At 48.8% G+C, this 25077-nt stretch overlaps 1 protein-coding gene across 2 annotated transcripts in view; it reads right to left on the reverse strand.

The window, feature by feature from the left end:
- The window catches only part of FUBP3 (far upstream element binding protein 3), a 303302-nt gene that overhangs the window by 196950 nt on the left and 81275 nt on the right, over positions 1–25077 (reverse strand). For both annotated transcript variants that reach the window (XM_078646216.1, XM_078646214.1), the window contains exon 8: positions 22667–22765. In XM_078646216.1, coding sequence (XP_078502342.1) covers positions 22667–22765 — 99 coding nt within the window. The remainder of the gene's footprint in view (positions 1–22666; positions 22766–25077) is intronic.

Raw genomic sequence — 25077 nt, forward strand, 5'->3', positions numbered from 1 at the left:
TTGGGCACAGCCAAACTTGGGACCTGAGGGCCCCAGACCTGAACTGTCCCTCCAGTAAGCCAAACAGAGGGACCCAACCTCCAGCTGTAGGTAGCCAGAGGTTGACCCTGAGAGCCCAAAACAACTCAGTCTTGGAAAGAAAGGCCTCTATGGTGGATAATGATTGGAGGAAGCTGAGCCCAAAGTTAGTGGAGCCTCACTTCAGTACTCCATTTCAGCACCAGCCTTTTTCTTTGACAAAACACACCACAGGTAGAGATTCCCTATGGTGGAGACCCTCAGACACCCTTAGGGTGAGGGATTGCTTAGTGGACCATGACATAGGGGGTAACCATGCCAGTGCTGGTACTTCCTTAAATGGCCACTTAGGCAATATAGGCTTACCTGGACAAGGATAGCCTTATCTCCTTTCGTTTGGGGGGGGGTTATGTAGGAAGGTTGATCCCTGACTATGGTTGCCCCCAACTTTTTGCCTGGTGTTTTGCTGGTTTTCTGACTTAGTTGACCTGAGGCCCTGCTATTCAGGACCTCAGGCCCACTGCTCTCTCTGTAAAATGGATTCCATGTACCTTAGGTACATATCTAAATTGGATACTGAGCCACCTTATCAGTCCCTGTACAGTGTACCTTAGGTACCCAGGGCATAGGTGTACCCAGGGCCTACCAGGGGCTGCAGCATGTATTATGCCACCCCTGGCTGGCCATCCAAATCTGACACAACTGGCTGCACGACAGCTGGGGCAAGGTGGTGTACTCACCCTTTGCTTTAGATATAGTATACCTATATCTAACCCTAAAATGGACACACAGATCTCCTATCAGTCACTCCTATGGCAGGCCTTAACAATCCTGAAGGCAGAGTGCTTGGAATCGTGTGAGATGGTGCTCTGGCATGAGCTGAGCCTGTCTGCGGCTTTCGGGATCCATCCCTTAGCCGTTTCCATGATATCGCATACCATATACTCTTAAGTGCATTATAATCCTCGCGGTTATGTGCCAACTCTGGTATCGCTTTATCAAAACATGTCGAGTAAGGTGTCATACGAATTGGAATACTAACCCCTCGCCAATTCTGGCGACGGGGTTAGCATTCCACCCTTCTAGAGGGACACGACATGTATGTAACCCCTAACCCCGGTTAAAGTCAGACAGAGCCTTAGCATCCACAAAATGGATGCTGCCACCGAGACACAAGTCTGCCCTCCTGCTGCTGGGAGTCCTCCCAGAGCAGGAGATAAGGACAAAGGGTTTCCTGCCAGGGGCGGTGCCAGCACCGTCCCAGACAGGGTTTTGTGTATTGTAGGTAGGCAGGGCTTTAGAGGAAGGTGACTGCAAGTAGCACCCCGGTGCTCACTGTGCATAGGCCGGCTTGAACCAGTTCCAGGGTCACTCCAGACCCTGTGCTGGGGAAAAGCCCGCCAAGGAAGTGGGTGTAACCACCCCCCTCCTAGTCCCACCCATAGGGCAGGACTTAGTCGCGTGCCAGCCCCTTTTTACAGGATAAAGGTAGAGACTGGCCCCCTTCCAAATCAGATCATCTTTGGAATCAAGACACGACTTTCTGCGAAAGGACTTCAAGATTTCCTTCTTCAAGATTCTCCCTTGTGACTAAGGAGTAGTCACCCTGCATCCGCAGGCACCATCTAAAGGAACACTGCGGTCTGCTGTAAGTCCTTCCTCCGGAATCCGACTGCCCAGCTCGACGAGAACCGGCTTCCCTGGCACCTCTGACCTCTACCCACCTCTACAGCCCAGCTGAGAACCGTGGGTGCGACGAGACCTCAAGGGACCGGCCATCTGCAAGACTGCACGACTTCTTTCCAGCAAGCCCGCCGAGTAATCTACTGGTGAGTGCTTTGGGGTCCGAGAAGCCCCGACTCTGAGCAGCTCCAGCTCCGAAGTGCAGCCCCCCAGCATCTCCACGATCTGCGCGGGGCCCTTCTGCTTTCCGCTGCTCACCGCGTTGTTTGGCTACTAGCCCGTTGGCTTGTGGCCTTCCTGACGACGCCCGACGACATTTCTGCTGCTGGTCTGGTTGCTCCAGACTGGCCCTTGCTCCCTCCCAGAAGAGGAGCACCCTGGACCCTCCTGGTCCACTCAAGACGCCATTTTGAGTCCACCGCGTGGGCTTGAATTAGCCAAGGCTTGTTGCCCAATCCTGTGTAACTTCGACGCCAACGACTTCATCCTTCGTGGGACAGCTCGCACCTCCATCCTGGTCGCCGACAACGCCTCCTGGTCCGAGAGACTGCAGAGCCCAGCAGTGCCCACTCACCTGACTGCGGTGACTTCGCCCGGTGCCATCCTGGTGCCCACTTAATCACTGGCTAGTGATTCAAGAACTTGGTCCCCTCTGCTTTCAGGTTTCTTCTTCCTTGATCCAGGCTTGGATCCATCGAACTTTCCTTCACTGGTCGCCTGCCAGCAACTTCCTTCTTCCAGGCTCCTGGTCCGGCAACGAGATCCCCGACGTCTTTTCAGACCTATGCAGCTGCAGCCCCTGGGCTAGGTAACTTCGGCACTTCGGTGTCCCAGCATAGCCTCACTATCCAAGGGTCAGGATCCACTGTCGTTTTCTCCCTACCAGGTCGGGTTCGCCCGTGAACACTAACTTTGTGAATTCTAGCTTCCATAGACTTTGTCCCGCATCCCGCGTGAGAGTGCACACTCTGCACCCGAGTCCCCTGGGCCTCCTAGTAGTAATCTAACGATTCCCTAGTCCAGTCCTAGCGATTCCAAAGCCTATTAGAACTGTTACTTACCTGCTAGTAATTCGCATTCCACTTTTAGTGTATATGGTTTTTCGTGCCCCTCGGGCATTTGTGTAACGTGCTAACTTAAAAGTATTTTCGTAAGAGTTTTGTTGTGTGCTTAGCACCCTGTCCTCATAAAGAGTACAGGGTTGTTGTGATTCTAATAAATACACTGTTTATTTTCATAACACTTGTGTGGTGTCCTTTCACTGGGTGTTCAAGGGGTAATGTGATGGTAAAACAGCTGGCTTAACACGCCCTCTAGAGTCTTAGCCTTAGACTGCTCGTATCCATGCTACTAGGATAGCTGGTCTATAAGGTTGACTTACAACCAATCATCAATAAGGGTTGTTTGGACTGATATATAGTGATCACTAGAATAGTGAACACTGCACATCAGGCCAACTTCTCACACTGGTGCTGGTAGAAGGGATGTTTGGCAAGGATCGTAGGGGGAGAGGACATGGGAGAGGACATGGGAGAGTTACACAACTAGAACAAGTATTAAAAATGCAACAGGTCTCGCCTTTGAATAAGTTAAAGCCATTTGCTTTGCTAATGGTATTGTATAGCAAAGCAAATGGCTTTAACTTAATGAAAAGCGAGTCTTATTGCATTTTTAATGCTTGTTGGTTTATGTTTAGACATCGACAAGTCCACCATTGGTGTCTTAGTCAGCCTCTCCCGACGTCATACGCCCTCCTCCCTCCATGTGTAGTCGCCATCTTCAGATTTTTTTTCCACCCCTTTGTCACTGGGTAACCCATGTTGTTGTCTGCAAACGACAAAAATAACTGTCTTCCTACCAGTCTTTGTCTTTTACATATAGTACGAGTGTGCTTATTGCGTCTACTATGTGTAACATTTTCTGCTTGATTTTTAGGCTCCTGGAAAAGCTTGGCATTTGGATTGACTGATTTACGTGGCAATGTGAAATAACTGGGTATGAATTGTGTATCTATCCTGTACCATTCTGTTCTTGTGGATTTGCAATTCTGGCTCTTAGATTGCAAGTGCTTGCAGTTCTCATCCTGCAAAGAGATGTCATTTCACCAAGTAATGCTGTTTTCAGAGTGAGCATCTTTAGGGAGGCCTTGTGTGAAGGCTCAAAAGGCTTCCTCATTAGTTGTGTTAGTTTCAGGTTTAAGTTCCATGTTGGTGCAGGAACTCGCCTGGGTGGTGTTATTCCTTTTGCTCCCTCCAGGAATCTTTATTAGCGGTGTTCTTAAAAAGTTCCTTCCTATATGACCTCTAGTGTAGGCCACTATTTCTGCTACATGTACTTTTAATGAAGCATAAGTTTGTTTGCAGTCTATGAGACGAGTAGGATAATTAAGAACCGTTGTGTTTTTAGTGTTGTCCTGTAATAGTTCCATTTTTTGGCAACACTTGGAGTTTCGTTCCTATGTGTTCCTTTTTGTTGGCATTCCTGCTTCTCTTAGAACGCCCATTGTGTTTTCTTTTAAACCTAGGTGGCCAAATTCTATGATCTCCGGAGCTATGCTGTTAAACTAACTCTCTGGTTCCAGATGCAGAACTCTTCCACTTTAACATTATCTAAATGTAAATGTGGGTGTACTTGTAAAGCGCACTGTGACTCCAAGGAGTATCCTGGCGCTGAAGACCGCTGGGGAACCCGTCCTTGTTTTCCCTGTGAGATGGTCCCTTTCTGGGTATCTCCAAGGTGAAACCAGGCATCCCCGGCATCTGTGGGGGGCCGTTGAAGAGATGAGGCAAGCTTAATGCCCAGAGTTGCCGAGTGTGTTCCCTGGTTAGAGTAGGCACTGAGGCGAGAATTATCGAGTCCGTTTTGACCCTGGTCCACGACCCTGCCGCTTCGGGAATTGAACCCTGGTCCCGGGCCGTTCTCTGCTTACAGGTCTGCCGCCTCTAACCAGTGAGCCACACCACTCCACTACAGGTCTTGTTGTCTTGGTAATCTCTGTATGTTGCTCTGCACCATTTCCATTAGGTCTGAGTACCAAGTTTGTCTTGCCCATTGAGCAGCAATGAGTATTTCAGACATGTTGGAATGCTGCATTTGTTGAAGGGGGAGGGGCGGGGAGGGGTGTAAGCAAATATCCCTGACCAGTTTATCGACGGCATTCCCAAGGGATTGGTGGTGTCGCTGTTTGGATGCAAAGAACTGTCATTTTGCATTTGCTGGCATTGCAAATAGATCTATTTCTGGTGTTCCCTATAGCTTGAATACCTATTTGAGTACTGCTTGATTGCTTTCCCACTCATGGGAGGATGATGCTTGCCAGCTTAGCTTGCTCCCTTCGACATTATCTTTCCCTGGAAGATGAATTTCCATTAAGTCCATTTGTCTATGATGGGCCCACATCAAGATTTCCTGAGCTAATCTTGATAGAACAAGGGATTATGTTTCTCCCTGCTTGTTGAGATAAAACATTGTTTTTATGTTGGCTGTTTGAGCTAATAGAGATTTCCCCCTCAGCTCTTTCTGAAAGGCTTTTAAAGGATAGGAACACAGTCTTTATCTCCAGAACATTGTTCTGCTTCCTGTTCTTTCCATATAGCTCTGAGTTTGAGTGTGCCCACATGAGCTCCCTAACCCAAATGAGAGCAGTCTGTAGTAATGGTTCCTGTTGGGAGTTGGTTGTAAAAATGGTCTTCCCGCTGCGAGATGTGATCTGTTCCACCATGCCATCTCCTCCTGTACTTGTGTGACAACCACTAGATCTTCCCAACTCCCTGTGGTTTGGGACCATTCGCTTTGTACCCATTCTTGAATCGGTCTCATATGTAGCCTTGCATATGGTATGAGAGGGATGCATGTGGCCATCTTCCCCACAGTCCTCTGTCAGACGGCCCCCTCGGGTAGAAGTGACTTTCTTGAAGTATTGATGCTATCTTTTTCTCACAAGGATAAGCCCTTGTCTCTGTTGAGCTGATTCTTGCTCCTATAAAAATGATTTCTTTTTCTGGTGATGACTTATCTATGTTTATTGAAAACCCCAGACTGAAAAGTGTTGCTATTAACTTCTGTACTATTTATGCATATTAAAGATAATTCCATGACTAAGAATGCTCTCTTACCTGCAAGGCTAGGTGCCCTTGAGGGGAATTCCCTTTTGAAATCCTAAGTGCTCAATAGTCCCGCCCACGAGCAGGGATGCAGAAGAACCTTTTCCAAAGTCACATTTTGAGCAGTCTCTTCACCTTACTTCAGGAAGGTCATGTGACAAAGCTATAATTCAGCAGCCTACACACAGGCTAACATTCATATTCCATTAATTTGCTTTCAAAGATGGAAGAGACTCCATACAGACTTAAAATGTCACTAAAGGAAGACAAGTGACCCTTTAATAATCTCCTTCACAAACCCTTTTCATGGTCTTTTAAAGTGCATGATGGGGCAATGTAGCTGTAGACTTGAATCAGAATGGAACACCGCACCTTTAAAGACACCCTGATGTCCAGCTTCCTATTATGCGCTGTAGGAGGGAGGGTTGCTTACCTTTTCAATGGAGATTCCCCTGTAGGACAACTAGGATTTCAGGCAAGAAAGCATTCCGTTGATGTGCGGTTGATGTTTTCTTTATCTAAAGAATACGTGAATATGCACACGCCGCTGCTGTGCACTCCACTGCTCACACACCGCTGCCGACATCACCACCGCTGCCGACACCACCACCGCTGCCGACACCACCACCGCTGTGCACCCCAGTGATGAAGGTGAAGTACATTATGCATTTTTACATTTTTCAAAAATGGCCAATGTGCAATTTCTGGATCATTAATGTTATCACATGGAGGAAAAACATATATTGCATTTGGGCGTTTAGTAACAATTTGCAGGACTGTTATTCTGGACCTAAGGTGATCATGGTCGAAGGCCACACCAACAGGTCGCCTCAGGAGGCTCTGGGGTGTCCTTGGGCAGAGGTGTGTCACGGCGTCTGGTATCCAATTCCCTTCAATGTGAAAGCGGCCCGCGGTACAAAGAGGCTGCAAGCTGGAACTGGAGTACTAGTCCGGGTGAGCCCACTGGGAGGCTCGACCGGTGAGATCCTCGGGCACACAGGGGCACCTTTCGTTCACTTCCCGGGCTGGGGGGCTCAAGTGCAGTGACGTCTTTTGATTGTGTACTGGAGTCACTCACGATTAGAAGGGCCCAGCAGAAAGACCCAGTCTGGACAAACTCGAGCATGGGCTTAGCTCTTGTGAGTCTGTGGACCCTGTTGGCACAGTCCCCTTCCTTGGATTTGGGCTCTGGAGCGTGGGTGCATAAGTGCTTTGAGGCGTTGAGTGATGGGGGTCACAAAGTCACATCTTGGTCTTTGTTTTCTGCAGGTTGGGCAAACAGGTCAGCTGGGCCACTCACGATGTAGGTCTCACTGTCCCTGGAGTCCATGACGTGCATGTTGGTCTTCCTCTGTGTTGTGTGGAGTGGGCACATTGCACCTTTGGTGCCTGTAGCTGTAGGGGAGAAGCTACTCTACTCCAAAGGAACTTCTTAATAAAATTGGCAAAGCACTGGCATCCCTCAGAGTTTCTTGGGAACTGCACAACGGCAGGGCATGTCTTCTTCTATGACTGTTGGGGTCAGCAGTTGGGCTGGCAGGGTTGGTTTGTATGTGGGTCTCTTAGGGTGGCATAAGATAGGCTGCAGCCCTGTGGGACCCTCTTTAGTTACCGGTCACTAATACCTGGAGTACCATTTACTAGGGAGTTAGAGGCAGGCTAAAGTTCTTAGCCAATTGTAGCACAATTAGACTTTATCTAGTTTTAGGGAATGTGCACCTGCACTCAGTTCTGGTTAGCAGGCCTCCGTGCTTTGTCGGAGTTGAGAATCGGCATCTAGTGGCTAACAAGGGGTCGAAAAGTGGAAGGTAACTGCAACAAAGGCCCATTTCTCTGCAATAATGCTCAGGTAAACATGGTGAGGCAGTATTCGCCCTCCACACATTGCCTTGCCCTCAAAAACACTTGTGTTATGAATGTTAATGATTTCACTCTGATCCATTCACATTGACAAGTCCCTGGGTTTGTGTACACAAATCTTCTTTATGGGCCACAATGTGCACGTTATAGACTGCCAGATATCACTTCGCCCTGATGAATTATATTTTTTTGTAAGAACAGAAGTTCAAAAGACACTGCAGCTGTACCATCCTGTAATAAATTAATTTGCCTAGTTCTCCATATGTGTGTTTGTTCCTCCTTTACCTCGCGACCCCACCCCTAAATCCCATTGGAGTGTCCAAAATGCTGATCTGTGTTAAACAGTGTCATCCATTTTGGATGAAAACTGAGAGAATCTCACCTTTGAGCTCCACTTAAGTGAGCTGGCCCCTCGACACCCTCTGCACTAGCCCGCCTGGTGACCACTTATTTTCAAGTGCATCCTGAGGAGTGGTTTACTGCCCTCCCTATGTAACCGATTTCCGTAGGCTTAGGGCGGATAGCTGCCATTTTCGGGGTATCTTTTATATTTTGAATAGATGCATTATTTGTAAATGTGTGTCCTTGCTGGGGTAACATTTTCCAAACCACAGTATATATGTGTACGGTAGATTTTTCTTGACCATCTCCTTTTCCGTGCCATTGAATTCTGGCAAAAATAGGAATTATTTAAAACCTCCTAAATGGGAGATACCATGATGACTAGACAAACCATCTTGCGTGTCTCGAAGGAAAATACAAAGAAATCTTTGTTTTCTGGTAAAGTGACTACTGCTGCATTGCTGATAAACATTCCAGTCTCTGATCTGCAAGGCGGCAGCCTGGAGATCCGTCCACGCCTTTTCAAGACACTATTGTCTTGATTAAGACTCTAGCGCAAATGCCCAAGTAGGGAAAAGCAGTTTTGAGAAATCTTTGTCAAGTTTTGTTCCTTTTAGGTCTTCCCTCACGGCTTAAGGGATGAACTAGCCATTCTCTTCAGTGCGCACGATTCTCTACGGAGATACCCTGAGAGGGAATGCTTTCTTTATTGAAATCCTAGTTCTCCTACAGGGGAATCTCCATTGAAAAGGTAAGCAACCCTCCCTCCTACAGCGCATAATAGGAAGCTGGACATCAGGGTGTCTTTAAAGGTGCGTTGTTCCATTCTGATTCAAGTCTACAGCTACATTGCCCCATCATGCACTTTAAAAGACAATGAAAAGGGTTTGTGAAGGAGATTATTAAAGGGCCACTTGTCTTCCTTTAGTGACATTTTAAGTCTGTATGGAGTCTCTTCCATCTTTGAAAGCAAATTAATGGAATATGAATTTTAGCCTGTGTGTAGGCTGCTGAATTATAGCTTTGTCGTATGACCTTCCTGACCTTACTGAAGTAAGGTGAAGAGACTGCTCAAAATGTGACTTTGGCAAAGGTTCTTCTGGATCCCTGCTCGTGGGCGGGACTATTGAGCACTTAGGATTTCAAAAGGGAATTCCCCTCAAGGGCACCTAGTCTTGCAGGTAAGAGAGCATTCTTAGTCATGGAATTATCTTTAATATGCATAAATAGTACAATAGAATGGCAAGCTACATTATACGGTATCCCAGAGGAGGGTTCAAAAGGGATAAGATACCGAAAGAATTTCTAGGCAAGTAGATTGTGCCTAGGAAGCCTGACCCACTGGAATGTCCGTTATGAAGTCAGTTCATGTATGTCTGGCAGAAGTATGCATCTTTCCCACCTGTAGGATGAACATTAGGCCTACTCGGAAGGTGTTGTCCTATACAAAAAGAACCCCTCTGGTCCCACAGCAAGGACACTGTAGGTGGCTGAACACCCAAAAAAGCAACCATGTCAAAAGAAGACTGAAATAAGTCGTCGCCGTAACAGGCAACAAACCATATGCTGTTGAAGGAAATCTCAATGTCGAAAAGAAAATCTCAAGTGATGCTTGACCCCAATGATCAATCCGCCGAAATAGAGCAAAAGAAAAAAACGCCTCAAGACATTAATGGTTTCAATTCTGCAGAAGAAATTATGAAGCATTCCTTTGGGAATTCTGAATCCCTCAAAAGACTGATGCCCAAAGAATAAACAGAGAATGGCATCTAAGGATTAGACCCCCCCCCCCCCCAACACCCCCATTCAACACCAGAGCCACAGAGGAGGAAGTAAATGTTCTTCCTCGAAGATGACCCTGATACCATGGGAATGGCCATGTTTCAGGACTCTGAAAGGTTGCAGTGTGTGAAAACCCAGTGGCAAAACATTGAAACAAATTCCCCAGAAGAGGGACTTGACTCTGATCTGTTGGCCACCACCTCCGGATGATATTACAATGTATAGACAACGTATTAAAAAAAGGCAGCAAATAAATAAGGAGTGCAGTTCCTGCTTATTCATTGAGACACTGCTTCCGCCTGAAACCAGGAACCAGTTCTACCAATGTTGCCCAGCATTATGCATCAAGGAAGAGAGGCTTTCAAGGAGCCTGCAAGGTGCAGAGATGTTAAGGGTGGAAACAAAACACAACCATTTGTCCCAGGATCCTCTGTACATAAGAGGAACAGTCGTAGCGGACTCCATCATTGCAGCTACAGCCAGGAGAAGGCAAAACATTCCAACAATGTTGGTTATGCTTGATTGGTCGGCGGCTTTCGACACCGTCCCCCACGAAGGCCTCCTGATAAGACTCTGGAAAATCGGCCTACGGGGGACGGTGTTGAGCTGGTTTAAATCTTTCCTGACCGGCCGCCGGCAAATGATCTGGGCGCCTCCTTTTTCTGCTGATATGCCGCCGCTAGAGGTGGGGGTGCCTCAGGGTTCCATTCTTAGCCCCATGCTGTTTAACATCTTCATGGCCCCTGTGGCGGCGGTTGCGGAATCCTTCGGTGCCCAGATCATATCCTATGCTGACGATACCCAGCTTCTGTTCACATGTGGCAGAGGTGGGGTTTTCGACGGCATACGGATTAGGGACTGTCTCGATGCGGTCTTCGAGTGGTTCCGGTGTCAGGGTCTTAAATGCAACTCCGACAAATCAGAGTTGCTTTTCTTTGGCTGCACTCCTGATCCTAGTTGGAAGGCCTGGTGGCCACAGGATATGTTTCCCCCGGACAATGCCTCTGTCAAGGCAAAAAACCTTGGAATTCTGATTGACTATGACTTATCCTTTAGGCCCCATATCATCGGGCTTTCAGGGAAATGCTTTGACATTCTCAGGATGCTTAGGAAATTTCTTCCTTTGCTGTCACTTCACCACAAAAAAAACATCGTGCAGGCTCTAATAGGGTCGCGTTTGGACTATGCGAACGCCCTCTATTTGGGTCTACCCAAATATCTTTTGACCCGCCTGCAAGTGGTGCAGAATTCTGCGGCTCGAGCCATTTTTGGACTCTTGAGACGGGCCAATGCCGCTGAGTTACTAAAAGCTTTGCATTGGTTGCCCATCTCTAAGAGAATCCTATTTAAAAGCCTAACTCTGGTTTTTAAAGCCCTTCACGGTATCGGCCCCAAGTATATTGGGAAACGTTTTTCCTTTCATCTGCCTAGCAGGGCTTTACGATCTGCTTCTCTGGCCAAAGTGGCTGTGCCTGCCATTAAGCGTTCCAGAACTGGAGGCCGGGCTTTCCGATATCTGGCTTCGCGGGGCTGGAACGAGCTTCCTCTGGTTTTACGAAGGGCAAGTAACCTTCTTGCCTTCAGGAAGGAACTAAAGACTTGGCTCTTTTCTGCATAGGGGTTCTTCTGGGTCTCTTTTTCTTCAGTTTTTAGTTGTTGTGTTGTTACTCTGCATAAGTTCTCTTCGCCAAAGCGCCGGGATGCTCCTTGGAGTAGCCGTGCGCTATAGAAGAAAATAAATAACATAACCTAACATAACATCGGGACACACACCACCAGATAACAAGAGTAAGAAGATGGATATGGTGGGCAGAAAATTTGAGAGGTACGGCAAGTCAGTGGAGAATAGCCAACTTGAATACTCTCCTCAGTAGATACGCATATCAGCACGGGAATGATATAGCGGCGCAAATAAAGCACTTACCAGAACCGTATCGCAAAGAGCAGCTTCCCTGGCAGACAAGGGGAAAATAACTTTGCAAATACTGCACTAGTTGCAGCTGACACCAAGTCTCCAAATGATGGCTGGAACAGTAAGAAGTCATGCATGGTTAACCCCTTGCTGCGTCTATCGGCCAACGGCGGTCATGCACACTACCTTCGTAGTGCTGCACATGTTCATTGGCCGACGCTGCCCCGCCCACTCCGCTAAACCGCTGCACCACGGTAGAATTGCTGCCGCGGTTAAGGGCGTCTGGCTTCAAGCCAAACTAACAGGCGAATGTCATCCGTGCGCCGTTTAATGGGGAGCCACTGTTTGGCAGCACATTAAATAACACCCTTCAGCAATTGAAAAAGGATACAGAGATGCAAAGTCAGTGGGAGCATTGCAATTCATAGAAATCTTACAGAGAGGATCAATATTGGTCTGAAGACTGTCGGGAAAAGGAAGTGTCTCTGTTGCAACTTTACATCAAGGGTTTTAGAGCACAAGCCAAGCTCAGACAGCATCACAACATTGACAGTATCCGACACAGGGACGCCAGCTTTTTTGGTTACGTTCCAGAGGAGGAGCACAGCCTCACAGAGGAGGAGCAGTCTCCTTCGGCAAGTGACTTATCAAATCATCAAACCCTCTCACACGTAACACCTATGGGAGGCAGATTAAAGGACTTCCTTAAGCAGTGGAGGAAGGTGGCATCAGACAATTTAATATTAAACATCGTAAAATGTTTGTACTGCTTAGAACTTATGAAGACCCCACCAGCAAAGGGACAAAATAAAGTGGTCCAATCAAAAAAGGAAATAGCCAGTCTACTTTAAGCAGAGAAATTGTTGGGAAAGAGGATAATAGAAAGGGTGCCCTCCAAAATAGATCAATCGGGAAATTACTCAACCTATTTGCTAATTCCAAAACAGGAGAGAACTCGGTCAGAAACTGGATTTCGTTTTTATAAACCAGTTTATAAAGACAAGAAGCCATACCACAGTTACAAAAGAGAGATTACATGGCAACTATAGACCTAAATGATGCTTACTTGCACCTACTTATGAATCACAAACAAAAGATATTTGTAGTAAACCAGACACTATCAATTCAAGGTACTGGCCTTCGGGATAAAGGCTGCACCAAGTGTGTTTACAAAGTGCCTAGAAGCAGCAGCAGTGCACTTAAAAAAGACCAGCGATACACGTTTAGCCTTACTTAGATGACTGGCTAAGAAGCAGCAAACTTTTTCAGCAAATGCCAAACAGATGGTCATGGCATCTAAATTTATATAAAAGTAGATGTTATTTTTATAAATTGATGTCGGATTCCTTCATTGGGCCTGACTTAGTCTCCCTTTCAGCTGCTGCCTTGCGAGTACCTGTGCACCATACAGGATCCGTGTAGGGCCTGTGGAGCAACCAAGACATCTGAAGACTATCTCCTTTGGAGTGAAGGAGTCACTCTCCTGCATTCGCAGGCACCGCAAAACTGCTGACCCGGGCTGCTTATCCCAAGCTCCTACAGACTCCGAAGGGCTCAACACAGGAGGTGGGTTTCTACATCCCTCAAGGGCCGAGCTGCCCTCTTACTCAGTTTGAGGCCTGAATCCATGGGGAGCGGGGGGGGAGACAACATAAGGCAACTTCTCCTACACAGATCTTCAACCACCACGCACCATGTGCACCACGGCTTGTTTTGTAAAGATGTCAGAGATCCTCCCGCAACTCCATTGTCTTCGACCTGTGGGTCCTGTGGAATTCTTTGGGCTACCCCGATTGCTCTGGGATTGCCCCGACTCCCCTGCATGTAGTGAGTCACCTGGACCTTGCTGGTCCTCTTCCTGCATCTTCTTGACCTCCTGCGTGGGTTGCCTTTGCCAAGGCTTGTTGGTGCTCCTGCCGGACACAGCCTCTCAGCATTCAACATGTTTGTGGGACAGCTTGTATACAGCTCCTGGTCGTCCTCAGCATCAAGGTCATTGACATCTATCCTGAAGCAAACGACATTGGTAGGCATTCGTCTACCGAGCCCCTGGTCACTCAAGTGACTCAGACTCTGCCCCCTCTGCTTTCAGGTACTCTCCATCAAAAATCCAGGTTTGAATTCCTCCGGACACTTTCTCCTCTTCCAGCAGCAGCACTTTCCTGAAGTCCTTCATTTGGTTTGACTGCGGCTTCCGACGACATTTCACACCCAAGTACCCGCTTCCTTGGGATAGGTAACTTGGGCACCACGGTATCCATAGGTGGGATGGCTCTCCAACCTTCTGTCTGCCATGGGGCTTCTTCAGGGTCCCCTAGAAAGGGGACTTAATCTTTAAAAATCCAACCGCAACTCGCACATAGACTTGTACAGAAAACAGAGGTAGTGTTCACACACTGAACACGCTCTCTGTGGGGTACTCATACACCCAGCCTCGCTGTGTTTTTATTTCCCTCCACCCATGCCAACGCCAGGCATTTTTATTGAATAATGAACCATTTACAGAGGATCTAGCGTGTGCCCTGCCATTAACAGGGGCACCATTTGTTTGTTTTCTTTCTCTAGGTCCCATTAAGAATGGGTAGGACCGACCGGCCTGCTTACTACTATCCTGGGGAAGGTAATATCCTATCCTACCACAATGTGTAGCACTGTTTAAGTTCTTGGTCCTGACGAATTGCTATAAAGAGCATGAAACATGTTGACCACTAGGTAGAACGTACACTTCTGGATCATTGCACCAGCGTGTAGGTTCACCCCACCATTTTTACTCAGGTAGTTAACCACCTTATTAAAAAGACTTATTGGATTAACTAACCTGTTTTAAGATACACTCACCTTTCACGTCTACACACCCACTAGAGCCCTCACACCCACATGCACCAACTGGCAGGAACAAAAGATCTCCGATAAAGAGCCCCTTCGCGGGTGCCCGCCAGACATTGTAGCGCCAGTCTGACGAGGAACAGAACCCAGATGATGAAGCATGACACCTAGCTTGCTGGGTGCATGAGGGTTTTAGTTCCGAAAGGGAGATTCCCCCCCGGGCCCCTTTTTCCCCCCACTTTACGTAGTTTGGTTCATCTATTCTTTTATTACTTATTTTCCCTAGGGGAAGAGTGTATCCTTTTTGCTTACCTAGTTCCAGGGCCTATACACTGGACTCCGTTAGTCAGAAATACTTTATTCGGTTCATTACAAAAACCACAAAAGTATACAAAGTCCAAAAAACGAAGAGCCGAGATACCAAATTACAATATGGTCAACAGACAGCAAGAAATACAAAAAAGATAAAAACTGTACAAAATATATACAGAATTCATATGCAGATTTAAAAAGCATACACAGATCCTCCAATTTACTTAAATTTCATTATTTACAAACTCTAAAAATAGACCATGGAAGACTTATCTAGAAATAATTAGTTTTTTCCTTAGTCTCATGGCTATGGTTAAAAATGTAGCAACATTAATGATTTCCCACATATTGGACAGTAACCGAAGATGCATTAAGGCCGGTTTCACTTGTCTAAACCCTTTATCTTTTAGTAGGGGTACAATGAATTTTTTCCGGATGTCCGTAAAATAACCACAAAAGAACATGAAGTGAGCAGTGTCCATTATCGAAAATCCATCACAAGTACACAATTCTAATTCTGATACCTTGGTCCAGCATGGGCGCCCAGAGAGAAGGAGATGAAGTTTGTTCAGCCTAAACTTGGTTAGTAAATATCTATGGTTAGCATTGTTAACAACCTTCAGATACGGTTCTAGGTCATGATCTGTTATTACAACTAACTGATGGGCTCTCACGGTTGACTTAGTCAACTCATGACCTTCTCTATCCATCCCTTTGTGCAGCCTGAATGCGGTCTTGACCCATTTCATGTCTCCCTTGACCAGTTTGGACGGCTCATCAAATAATTCTGGGCGACCTAATGAGGCTGCAAGTTAAACATATTTTAGCCATGGAATGGAGTACCAATGTTCTAAAGTAAGACAGTCCCTCAGGATCTCATGGTTCACCTGCAATTCCGGGTTCATCCAAACCGCAATCCACTTTAATAGAGGTGCGATAGCAATCCGGTCTTCTAGATATTCCACCCGACATTCTTGGTGCACTATGAAACCTGAGGTCAATTGTGGTACTGATAAAATGGATTTCAAAAACTTGTCCTCTGCCACCTGTAACAACTTGGCGTTCTTAAAACCCCAAAGATCTGCGCCATACATGGCTATGGAAACACATTTGGCGGCATAAACCTTTAACACTGCCTGCAATGGTTTTACCCCCAATTTGCAGGAAAAACCCAAAACTGCAAAAATAGACCGGACAAAAGCATTTCTTTTCTCAGACAATTGGGGAAGCCAGGTGGAACTTTCGTCAAAAACCACCCCCAGATATGGGAATGTGGTTACCCTTGATAACTTATTTCCATTACAGTGGAGTGTCGTCAGCTTCATATGCCTGCCCTTAGTACCCACGGCCATGAAATGAGATTTGGTATAATTGACGCTAAGATCCATGGAGGACATAAACTCATAAAATGAATGTATAAGACTTTGTAGCCCTACTGACGTGTGCGCTAAAAGAGCGGCATCATCCGCTTATAATAATGCGGGAATGGGGAACTTGCCTGCCATCGGGATATCCTTGCAAGCTGCTCCTAGCACACTGGCCAACTCGTTGATGTATAGGGTAAATAATAGGGGGGCTAAAATACATCCTTGCCTGACCCCATTGGTTATACCTATCTTGCCCGTACAATTCCCCTTACGATCGTATCTCACTATGGCTGTGAAGTCCCTATGGAGATCGGCTAAAAAATATACTATATTTTCATCAATACCCATCTTTAGGAGCAAACCCCATAGCTTGGACCTGTTCACTCGGTCAAAGGCCGAGGACAGGTCCATAAATGCTATATACAAGCAGCCTTGCTTCGCTATGGTATACTTCCCAATCAGCAATTGGAGGTTGAGGCTTTGATCTATCATACTGCGCGATCTATCATACTGCGCCCCTTTCTGAACCCATACTGTAATGCAGACAGAGAGTTCGTTTCCTCAAGCCAATTAGTTAACTTACACAGAACCACTCTGCCTAGGACCTTCACTGCAGAATCTATAAGGGAAATTGGGCGGTAATTACCCGGGTCACCTTTGTTACCTTTTTAGGGCTCGCCTGCTGATGCGCTTCAGCGCATAGCTGGCGAAGCTCTATAGGGGCTTATCCAGTGTTTATCCACCACTGGCGATTCCACTGGCGATTCCTTCAAGTGCATGTGCTTTTTAGGTCATTGCGCTTGCGCAAGCCCTAAAAAGCGCGTGCACAATGCCACCAGCCGCCTGCCTGCCTGCCTCGCATTACCACATCAAAGGCAGCCCTCCGAGCGCATTTCTCACCCCCTAATTATTCACGGCCGTCCGGCAGGCACATCAAAGGCTGCTGCTGCCGTGACTCGCATTTCTCCTCCCTCCTCCCCTATCACTGCCCAGGCCGGCCGTACTTTCTCTTTACAAGGGCGCCCATTCCTGAATCACTTGAAATCTCTCCACATTATTTGCATTTTGTTAATTAAAAAAATTAACTACAACACAGCTTTGCACATTTTTCTCGACTTCGGAAGGATGAGTCCCAATCTCATTTGTACAAAGTGTTGTAATGGGATTATTGGGGAGTTAGAGAAACGTGCTCACAAGTTACATTTTTATGCAAATCATCTGAGTAAATAAACAATAGCATGGTGCCGTTTGCGTCCTTGACTTGATCTGGTTTTTATTTTTATTTTGCTATTATTCTCACAAAGGCTAAGAAGGTCTGCCTACTTTAGTATTAAGTGCTATACGTCGCATAAGCAACAGCTAACCATTCACTCACCCACGCAACGCCACTCACCCACGCAACGCCACTCACCCACGCAACGCCACTCACCCGCGCAACGCCACACACACGCGCAACGCCACACACACGCGCAACGCCACACACACGCGCAACGCCACACACACACGCAACGCCACACACACACGCAACGCCACACACACACGCAACGCCACTCACACACGCAACGCCACTCACACACGCAACGCCACTCACACACGCAACGCCACTCACACACGCAACGCCACTCAGCCACGCAACGCCACTCAGCCACGCAACGCCACTCAGCCACGCAACGCCACTCAGCCACGCAACGCCACTCAGCCACGCAACGCCACTCAGCCACGCAACGCCACTCAGCCACGCAACGCCACTCAGCCACGCAACGCCACTCAGCCACGCAACGCCACTCAGCCACGCAACGCCACTCAGCCACGCAACGCCACTCAGCCACGCAACGCCACTCAGCCACGCAACGCCACTCAGCCACGCAACGCCACTCAGCCACGCAACGCCACTCAGCCACGCAACGCCACTCAGCCACGCAACGCCACTCAGCCACGCAACGCCACTCAGCCACGCAACGCCACTCAGCCACGCAACGCCACTCAGCCACGCAACGCCACTCAGCCACGCAACGCCACTCAGCCACGCAACGCCACTCAGCCACGCAACGCCACTCAGCCACGCAACGCCACTCAGCCACGCAACGCCACACACACACGCAACGCCACACACACACGCAACGCCACTCAGCCACGCCACTCACACACGCAACGCCACACACACGCAACGCCACACACACACGCAACGCCACACACACACGCAACGCCACACACACACGCAACGCCACACACACACGCAACGCCACACGCAACGCCACACGCAACGCCACACACGCAACGCCACACACACACACGCAACGCCACTCACACACGCAACGCCACTCACCCACGCAACGCCACTCACCCACGCAACGCCACTCACCCACGCAACGCCACTCACCCACGCAACGCCACTCACCCACGCAACGCCACTCACCCACGCAACGCCACTCACCCACGCAACGCCACTCACCCACGCAACGCCACTCACCCACGCAACGCCACTCACCCACGCAACGCCACTCACCCACGCAACGCCACTCACCCACGCAACGCCACTCACCCACGCAACGTCACTCACCCACGCAACGCCACTCACCCACGCAACGCCACTCACCCACGCAACGCCACTCACCCACGCAACGCCACTCACCCACGCAACGCCACTCACCCACGCAACGCCACTCACCCACGCAACGCCACTCACCCACGCAACGCCACTCACCCACGCAACGCCACTCACCCACGCAACGCCACTCACCCACGCAACGCCACACACACACGCAACGCCACTCACACATGCAACGCCACTCACACATGCAACGCCACCCACGCAACGCCACTCACCCACGCAACGCCACTCACACACGCAACGCCACACACACATGCAACGCCACTCACACATGCAACGCCACACACGCAACGCCACTCACCCACGCAACGCCACTCACCCACGCAACGCCACTCACCCACGCAACGCCACTCACCCACGCAACGCCACTCATCCACGCAACGCCACTCATCCACGCAACGCCACTCATCCACGCAACGCCACTCATCCATTTGCAAAACAAAAAATTTGAAACTCTTCTATTGCGAGACCTATTGCATTTTCAATGCTTGTTTAAAAATAGGTACAATGACCGATTGCGACCAGGTCGTAGGGATACCGGATTTGCAAATTCTATTAAATACATTAGATAAAACTTTGGACCATATTACTATGTTGGACTTAAAAAGATCGGCTGGTACACCATCAGGGCCAGGGGCCTTATTACTTGTCATTTTACTGATGGCTTCACCACTGGACCCCTTTAAAAAGCCCTCTTGGTTCCTCTTTGGGTTTTTTTTTTAATATATTTTTTTATTTAACAGTAAGACACGAGTAGGCAATACAAACATCAGGTGTTTCGCAATAAAATACAGAATAAGGACCAGGCGGGGGAAATATACGAACAATAATCACTGTAGGAAATAAAAGGCCCAGCTCAGGTACACATAACGAAAACAGGAAATAAGCAGTCTATGAGTAAAGCAAAGCAATCCCACCCGCACAACCTCATCCACAATGTTACAGGATAATGGAGTCAGCGAAAACACCCGGACAATGAAAGATTCGTGAAAAATAAACAGCCCATCTCTCGTGAAAGGAAAAGGGAAAACAAAAGGGGCCATAGAACATAAAAAAGGCAAAATAAAAAACCCCACCCCCTAACCCCCCACCCTGCACCCCTGCAATGGCTACGGCCTAACCCCACCAGCAGCGTGCCTGTCGCCCAAGAGCTACCCTAAAGGAAGGGAAAAGAAAAAGCGGAGGGCGGAGGAGGAGAAAGCAGACACACTCCCGGACTCCCATGCCCACCACCAACAGCAACCACCGGAGACACGATAAAATCAATATTCAGCAATTATACAAACCAGTCACGGGAGGATAAACAACAGCCACCCAATTCCCATCACAATATGGGCACAACCCCGGCATTACGAAAAGCTATTATATCGGAACCCAGCGAGAAAGTTTAGCCCTGGCCAGTACGGTCCGTCAGAAGAGTCTTTGCCACTCGAGCCGCCATTTTGATGGAAAAGGCAAAGCGTCCACAAAAGTTCTTTTCAGCATAAGAGGATCGAAAACAGGATAAAAGCTCACGGCTCGAACTAGGAAAGATGTCCAAGAACAGCGAGCATCCAGATCCATCAGCAAGTAACTCGTGGCCACATGGAAGATCGTCCATAGATGTGATAGGTGGCAGCAGGGTCAGGCAAAAGACACTAGAGAGAAGCACGGGCTGGCTTGCCGGCAATAGGGTACCGTCGAGATTCGTAAATTCCGGGCGATGCACAGGGACCTCGACCTCTGAGAAGCAATGCACCGCTGGTACCATCTCCAGCTGGAGACCAAACGAAATGTCGTCCTCAGGTTCCAGGATACCGTCCACTTTCACCATCAGTGTCCGGAACACAGCGACTGTGTGAGAATGGAGCGCCCCAATATCGGCCACAACGGCCCGTAGCGATGGCGTGCCCTCTGTCCGCTCCATCCCCTCTCAGTAGGAGACAGAGCCCGGACCCCGGAGGCCGGCTGCTCCGGAGTCACAGGCCACGCAAATCTGATCACAAATAATGGGCGCTCCTCGTCTTATAGAACACACCGTCGCAGTCAGGGAGGACCCAGCCCATCGACCCCCACAGGGCAGCAAGGTCTCCGGGCACCGGGCCTCCACCACAGCAGCCGGCGTGGCATGCTGGCGTGTCCCGGGTGTGGATCGTTCAAAGGATCGTCAGAAAAAATCAATTCAGGCACTCTTCGGGAGACCGGGCTCAGTCCAGGTCTCACAGCCGATGTTGTTCAACTCTGACTCGGGTAGTCTAGAAATCGAGGCCCCGGCTTCAACACGATGTTAGGCCGAGAATAGAAACACGGCGTATCTTCGTCAGCCGATAAGGTAGAAATCTCGAGATTGCACCTCTGGAAGCAGTAGACCTTCATAGACAAGGAAATCAGGTGTAAGGACAGGATGAAAGACAGGATAATCGAGCTGTTGGCGGAGGTCGGCGGAGCCGGGAGCTTACGCGGCCATCTTGATTCGTAGCGTAGCTCCTCCCCGGTTCCTCTTTGTTGAATAAAAATTGCTCACCACAGCTACCACTTGGATAGCATTCTAAAGGTTGTCAGAGACCTCTTAAATCACCATAAGGGCTGTCTGGACTGGTGCAAGGTGCCCATTTACATAAGTGAACATCATATACCAGGCCACCTCTCACAGATAGCAGCTGCTTCATTAGAGGGATGTAGGTTAATGTTGTACAGTAAAAACAATGAACGGTAAAAAGGCATGTAAATTCTGCGAAAGAGGTAGGTGGACCTGCAGGAGATAAGAGGAATGGACGTTCTCTTAGTCAATGTGCTAGACAAAAAGAAACAGTAGGAACAGGAATTCAATACGGGTGTTAGAAAAGATCAACTCCATCACCCACATACATACACGTGGTAAGAGAGAAGAGAATAATTGTATATAGTCATGGCTGCAGAGATGGCAGTCTCAAAGAGACAGCCAAATGTCAGCAATGTAAATAAATTGCTCAAGAAAAGGTGCCAAGTTCAGAGGTTTTTTTTTCAGTAGGAGGCCAGGCATTCCAAATACCAAGCCTTAATGGCAGAGGTAGAGTAAACATCAGATGACTAAGGAACACATTCGATGGTTAGAGAGTGGAAAGATTTGAAATTATATGCAACGAGAACTGCAAAATTCACCGCGTACAGGAGTGAACAGAGCAACATAACTAGGAAGAGCAAACATAGTGTTACCTTAAGTTACACACATTTATAAGTTTGAAAAATTGAGGAGCCGAGTAAATAGACCTGGTCTGAATCGGACAGGCGCAGACAGGAGATTGCTCTGATCTTATTTAACCTACGCCAAGACAGTGAAGTACAGTAGAAATCGAACCAGGTGGAAGTTAAGTGGCATCCATGCAGTTCCTCTGCAAAAGCACAGAGTGCCCTCAGATTGCCCCTACGAGGGGCTCATGCTTCACTGCCACAAGTACAGAGGTAGCTGGGACCATAATCAAAATGAAGTGCATTGGAGAAGTGTTTTTGGGATAAGGTGGCGAGTACAGGTACAAGAATTGCCAGGGAAAGGAAGCACTTTTAAGACCATGTTGCCAGAAATATTTCAGGTAGTGACCACATGAATCCTCAGCGCACATAAGCAGACGGGCTCTAGTTTCCACCACCTGGGAGAGCATGCAGCAATGGTTAGGAGCGCAGGGGGAAGCGAGACCTGTGAGTGCAATTACATTTGAGGGAGAAAGGCTTGCATGGGTATTATTGAAAATGGGAAAGCAAACCTGTACATATAGATGAATATTTGGGGACGCTATGGTGAAGTTCTAGAACTGCTACTGGCAAATCAATTTAACGACATCAGCAGTAGGTGCCAACACAAATGTAGAAGAGAAAGCAGCGGGGCGAAACGCACCTGTACTTTGTAGGGATCACCCGTGATCCGAAGAGGCTTGTCTGCTCCTGTTGGTAACGGTCCATCCTGAATCATGATCATTTTAGCACCTGTTCTTTCCTAGAATTTAATTCATGCAACAGAACATTAGTGCTGCACAACAACCGGTCCACCCTCAACAACAACCAGCAGCATGCTAACAAACAGGGCCACTTAGCCAAGAAACCCCAAGTCACTTTTGAATGTAGGTGTAACAAAGGTAAAGCGTAGGTCTTAATAAAAACAAAATCCAAGATGGCTCGAACTACTCCTCCTTAGACAACTGACAACACAAGTGCCTCTTCTCTAAGCTGATGCTGGAGTGGTGAATGCTACCCAATCATGGGCTTTGAATATTTTTCAATCCTTTCGAAGGGAGTCTGCAAACAGGGGAAGTGCTCAATGCAACTGGTAAGGGAGTCTTCAATCAGAAAGACACACTCAAGCCATCTGCATGAACTGTACTTTATAAGGTGGTCTTAAAAGGAATGGAAGGGTCCAATGCACCCGCATGAACTGAACTTCCTAACAGTCTTCAGAGAAGGGTAGTGGACTCAGTCCATCTGCATGGGCTGTTCTTTAAGACAGTCGTGTGAACAGGGCATGAACCTGTCCCACCAGCATGGCTCGGGGCTTGAACTGCACTTGGTAATGGGGTCGTCAGAAGGAATGGACTCAATCCACCTGCATGCCTTTGGATGGACTGTTCTTGTGACTGATCGTGTACTTCCTGGCCTGCAAGGCACCTACAACACTTAGGAGGGAGGGGTCCTCATATGCCAGGCTAACCTCACATCAGGGCTTTACCTGCCTGGCCTGCAAGGCACCTACAGCACTTAGGAGGGAGGGGTCCTCATTGGCCAGGCTAACCTCACACCAGGGCTTTACCTGCCTGGCCTGCAAGGCACCTACAGCCCTTAGGAGGGAGGGGTCCTCACAGGCCACGCTAACCTCACATCTGGGCTTTACCTGCCTGGCCTTCAAGGCACCTACAGCCCTTAGGAGGGAGGGGTACTCACATGCCACGCTAACCTCACATCAGGGCTTTACCTGCCTGGCCTTCAAGGCACCTACAGCCCTTAGGAGGGAGGGGTCCTCCAGGCCACGCTAACCTCACATCAGGGCTTTACCTGCCTGGCCTGCAAGGCACCTACAACACTGAGGAGGGAGGGGTACTCATAGGCCACATTAACCTAACATCAGGGCTTTACCTGCCTGGCCTGCAAGGCACCTACAACACTTAGGAGGGAGGGGTCCTCCAGGCCACATTAACCTAACATCAGGGCTTTACCTGCCTGGCCTGCAAGGCACCTACAACACTTAGGAGGGAGGGGTCCTCCAGGCCACATTAACCTAACATCAGGGCTTTACCTGCCTGGCCTGCAAGGCACCTACAACACTTAGGAGGGAGGGGTCCTCCAGGCCACATTAACCTAACATCAGGGCTTTACCTGCCTGGCCTGCAAGGCACCTACAACACTTAGGAGGGAGGGGTCCTCCAGGCCACGTTAACCTCACATCAGGGCTTTACCTGCCTGGCCTGCAAGGCACCTACAGCACTTAGGAGGGAGGGGTCCTCATTGGCCAGGCTAACCTCACACCAGGGCTTTACCTGCCTGGCCTGCAAGGCACCTACAGCCCTTAGGAGGGAGGGGTCCTCACAGGCCACGCTAACCTCACATCTGGGCTTTACCTGCCTGGCCTTCAAGGCACCTACAGCCCTTAGGAGGGAGGGGTACTCACATGCCACGCTAACCTCACATCAGGGCTTTACCTGCCTGGCCTTCAAGGCACCTACAGCCCTTAGGAGGGAGGGGTCCTCCAGGCCACGCTAACCTCACATCAGGGCTTTACCTGCCTGGCCTTCAAGGCACCTACAGCCCTTAGGAGGGAGGGGTCCTCCAGGCCACGCTAACCTCACATCAGGGCTTTACCTGCCTGGCCTGCAAGGCACCTACAACACTGAGGAGGGAGGGGTACTCATAGGCCACATTAACCTAACATCAGGGCTTTACCTGCCTGGCCTTCAAGGCACCTACAGCCCTTAGGAGGGAGGGGTCCTCCAGGCCACGCTAACCTCACATCAGGGCTTTACCTGCCTGGCCTGCAAGGCACCTACAACACTGAGGAGGGAGGGGTACTCATAGGCCACATTAACCTAACATCAGGGCTTTACCTGCCTGGCCTGCAAGGCACCTACAACACTTAGGAGGGAGGGGTCCTCCAGGCCACATTAACCTCACATCAGGGCTTTACCTGCCTGGCCTGCAAGGCACCTACAACACTTAGGAGGGAGGGGTCCTCCAGGCCACATTAACCTAACATCAGGGCTTTACCTGCCTGGCCTGCAAGGCACCTACAACACTTAGGAGGGAGGGGTCCTCCAGGCCACA

The sequence above is a fragment of the Lissotriton helveticus genome, chromosome 5_1 (genome assembly GCF_964261635.1).
Source record: "Lissotriton helveticus chromosome 5_1, aLisHel1.1, whole genome shotgun sequence".
NCBI lineage: Eukaryota > Metazoa > Chordata > Amphibia > Caudata > Salamandridae > Lissotriton > Lissotriton helveticus.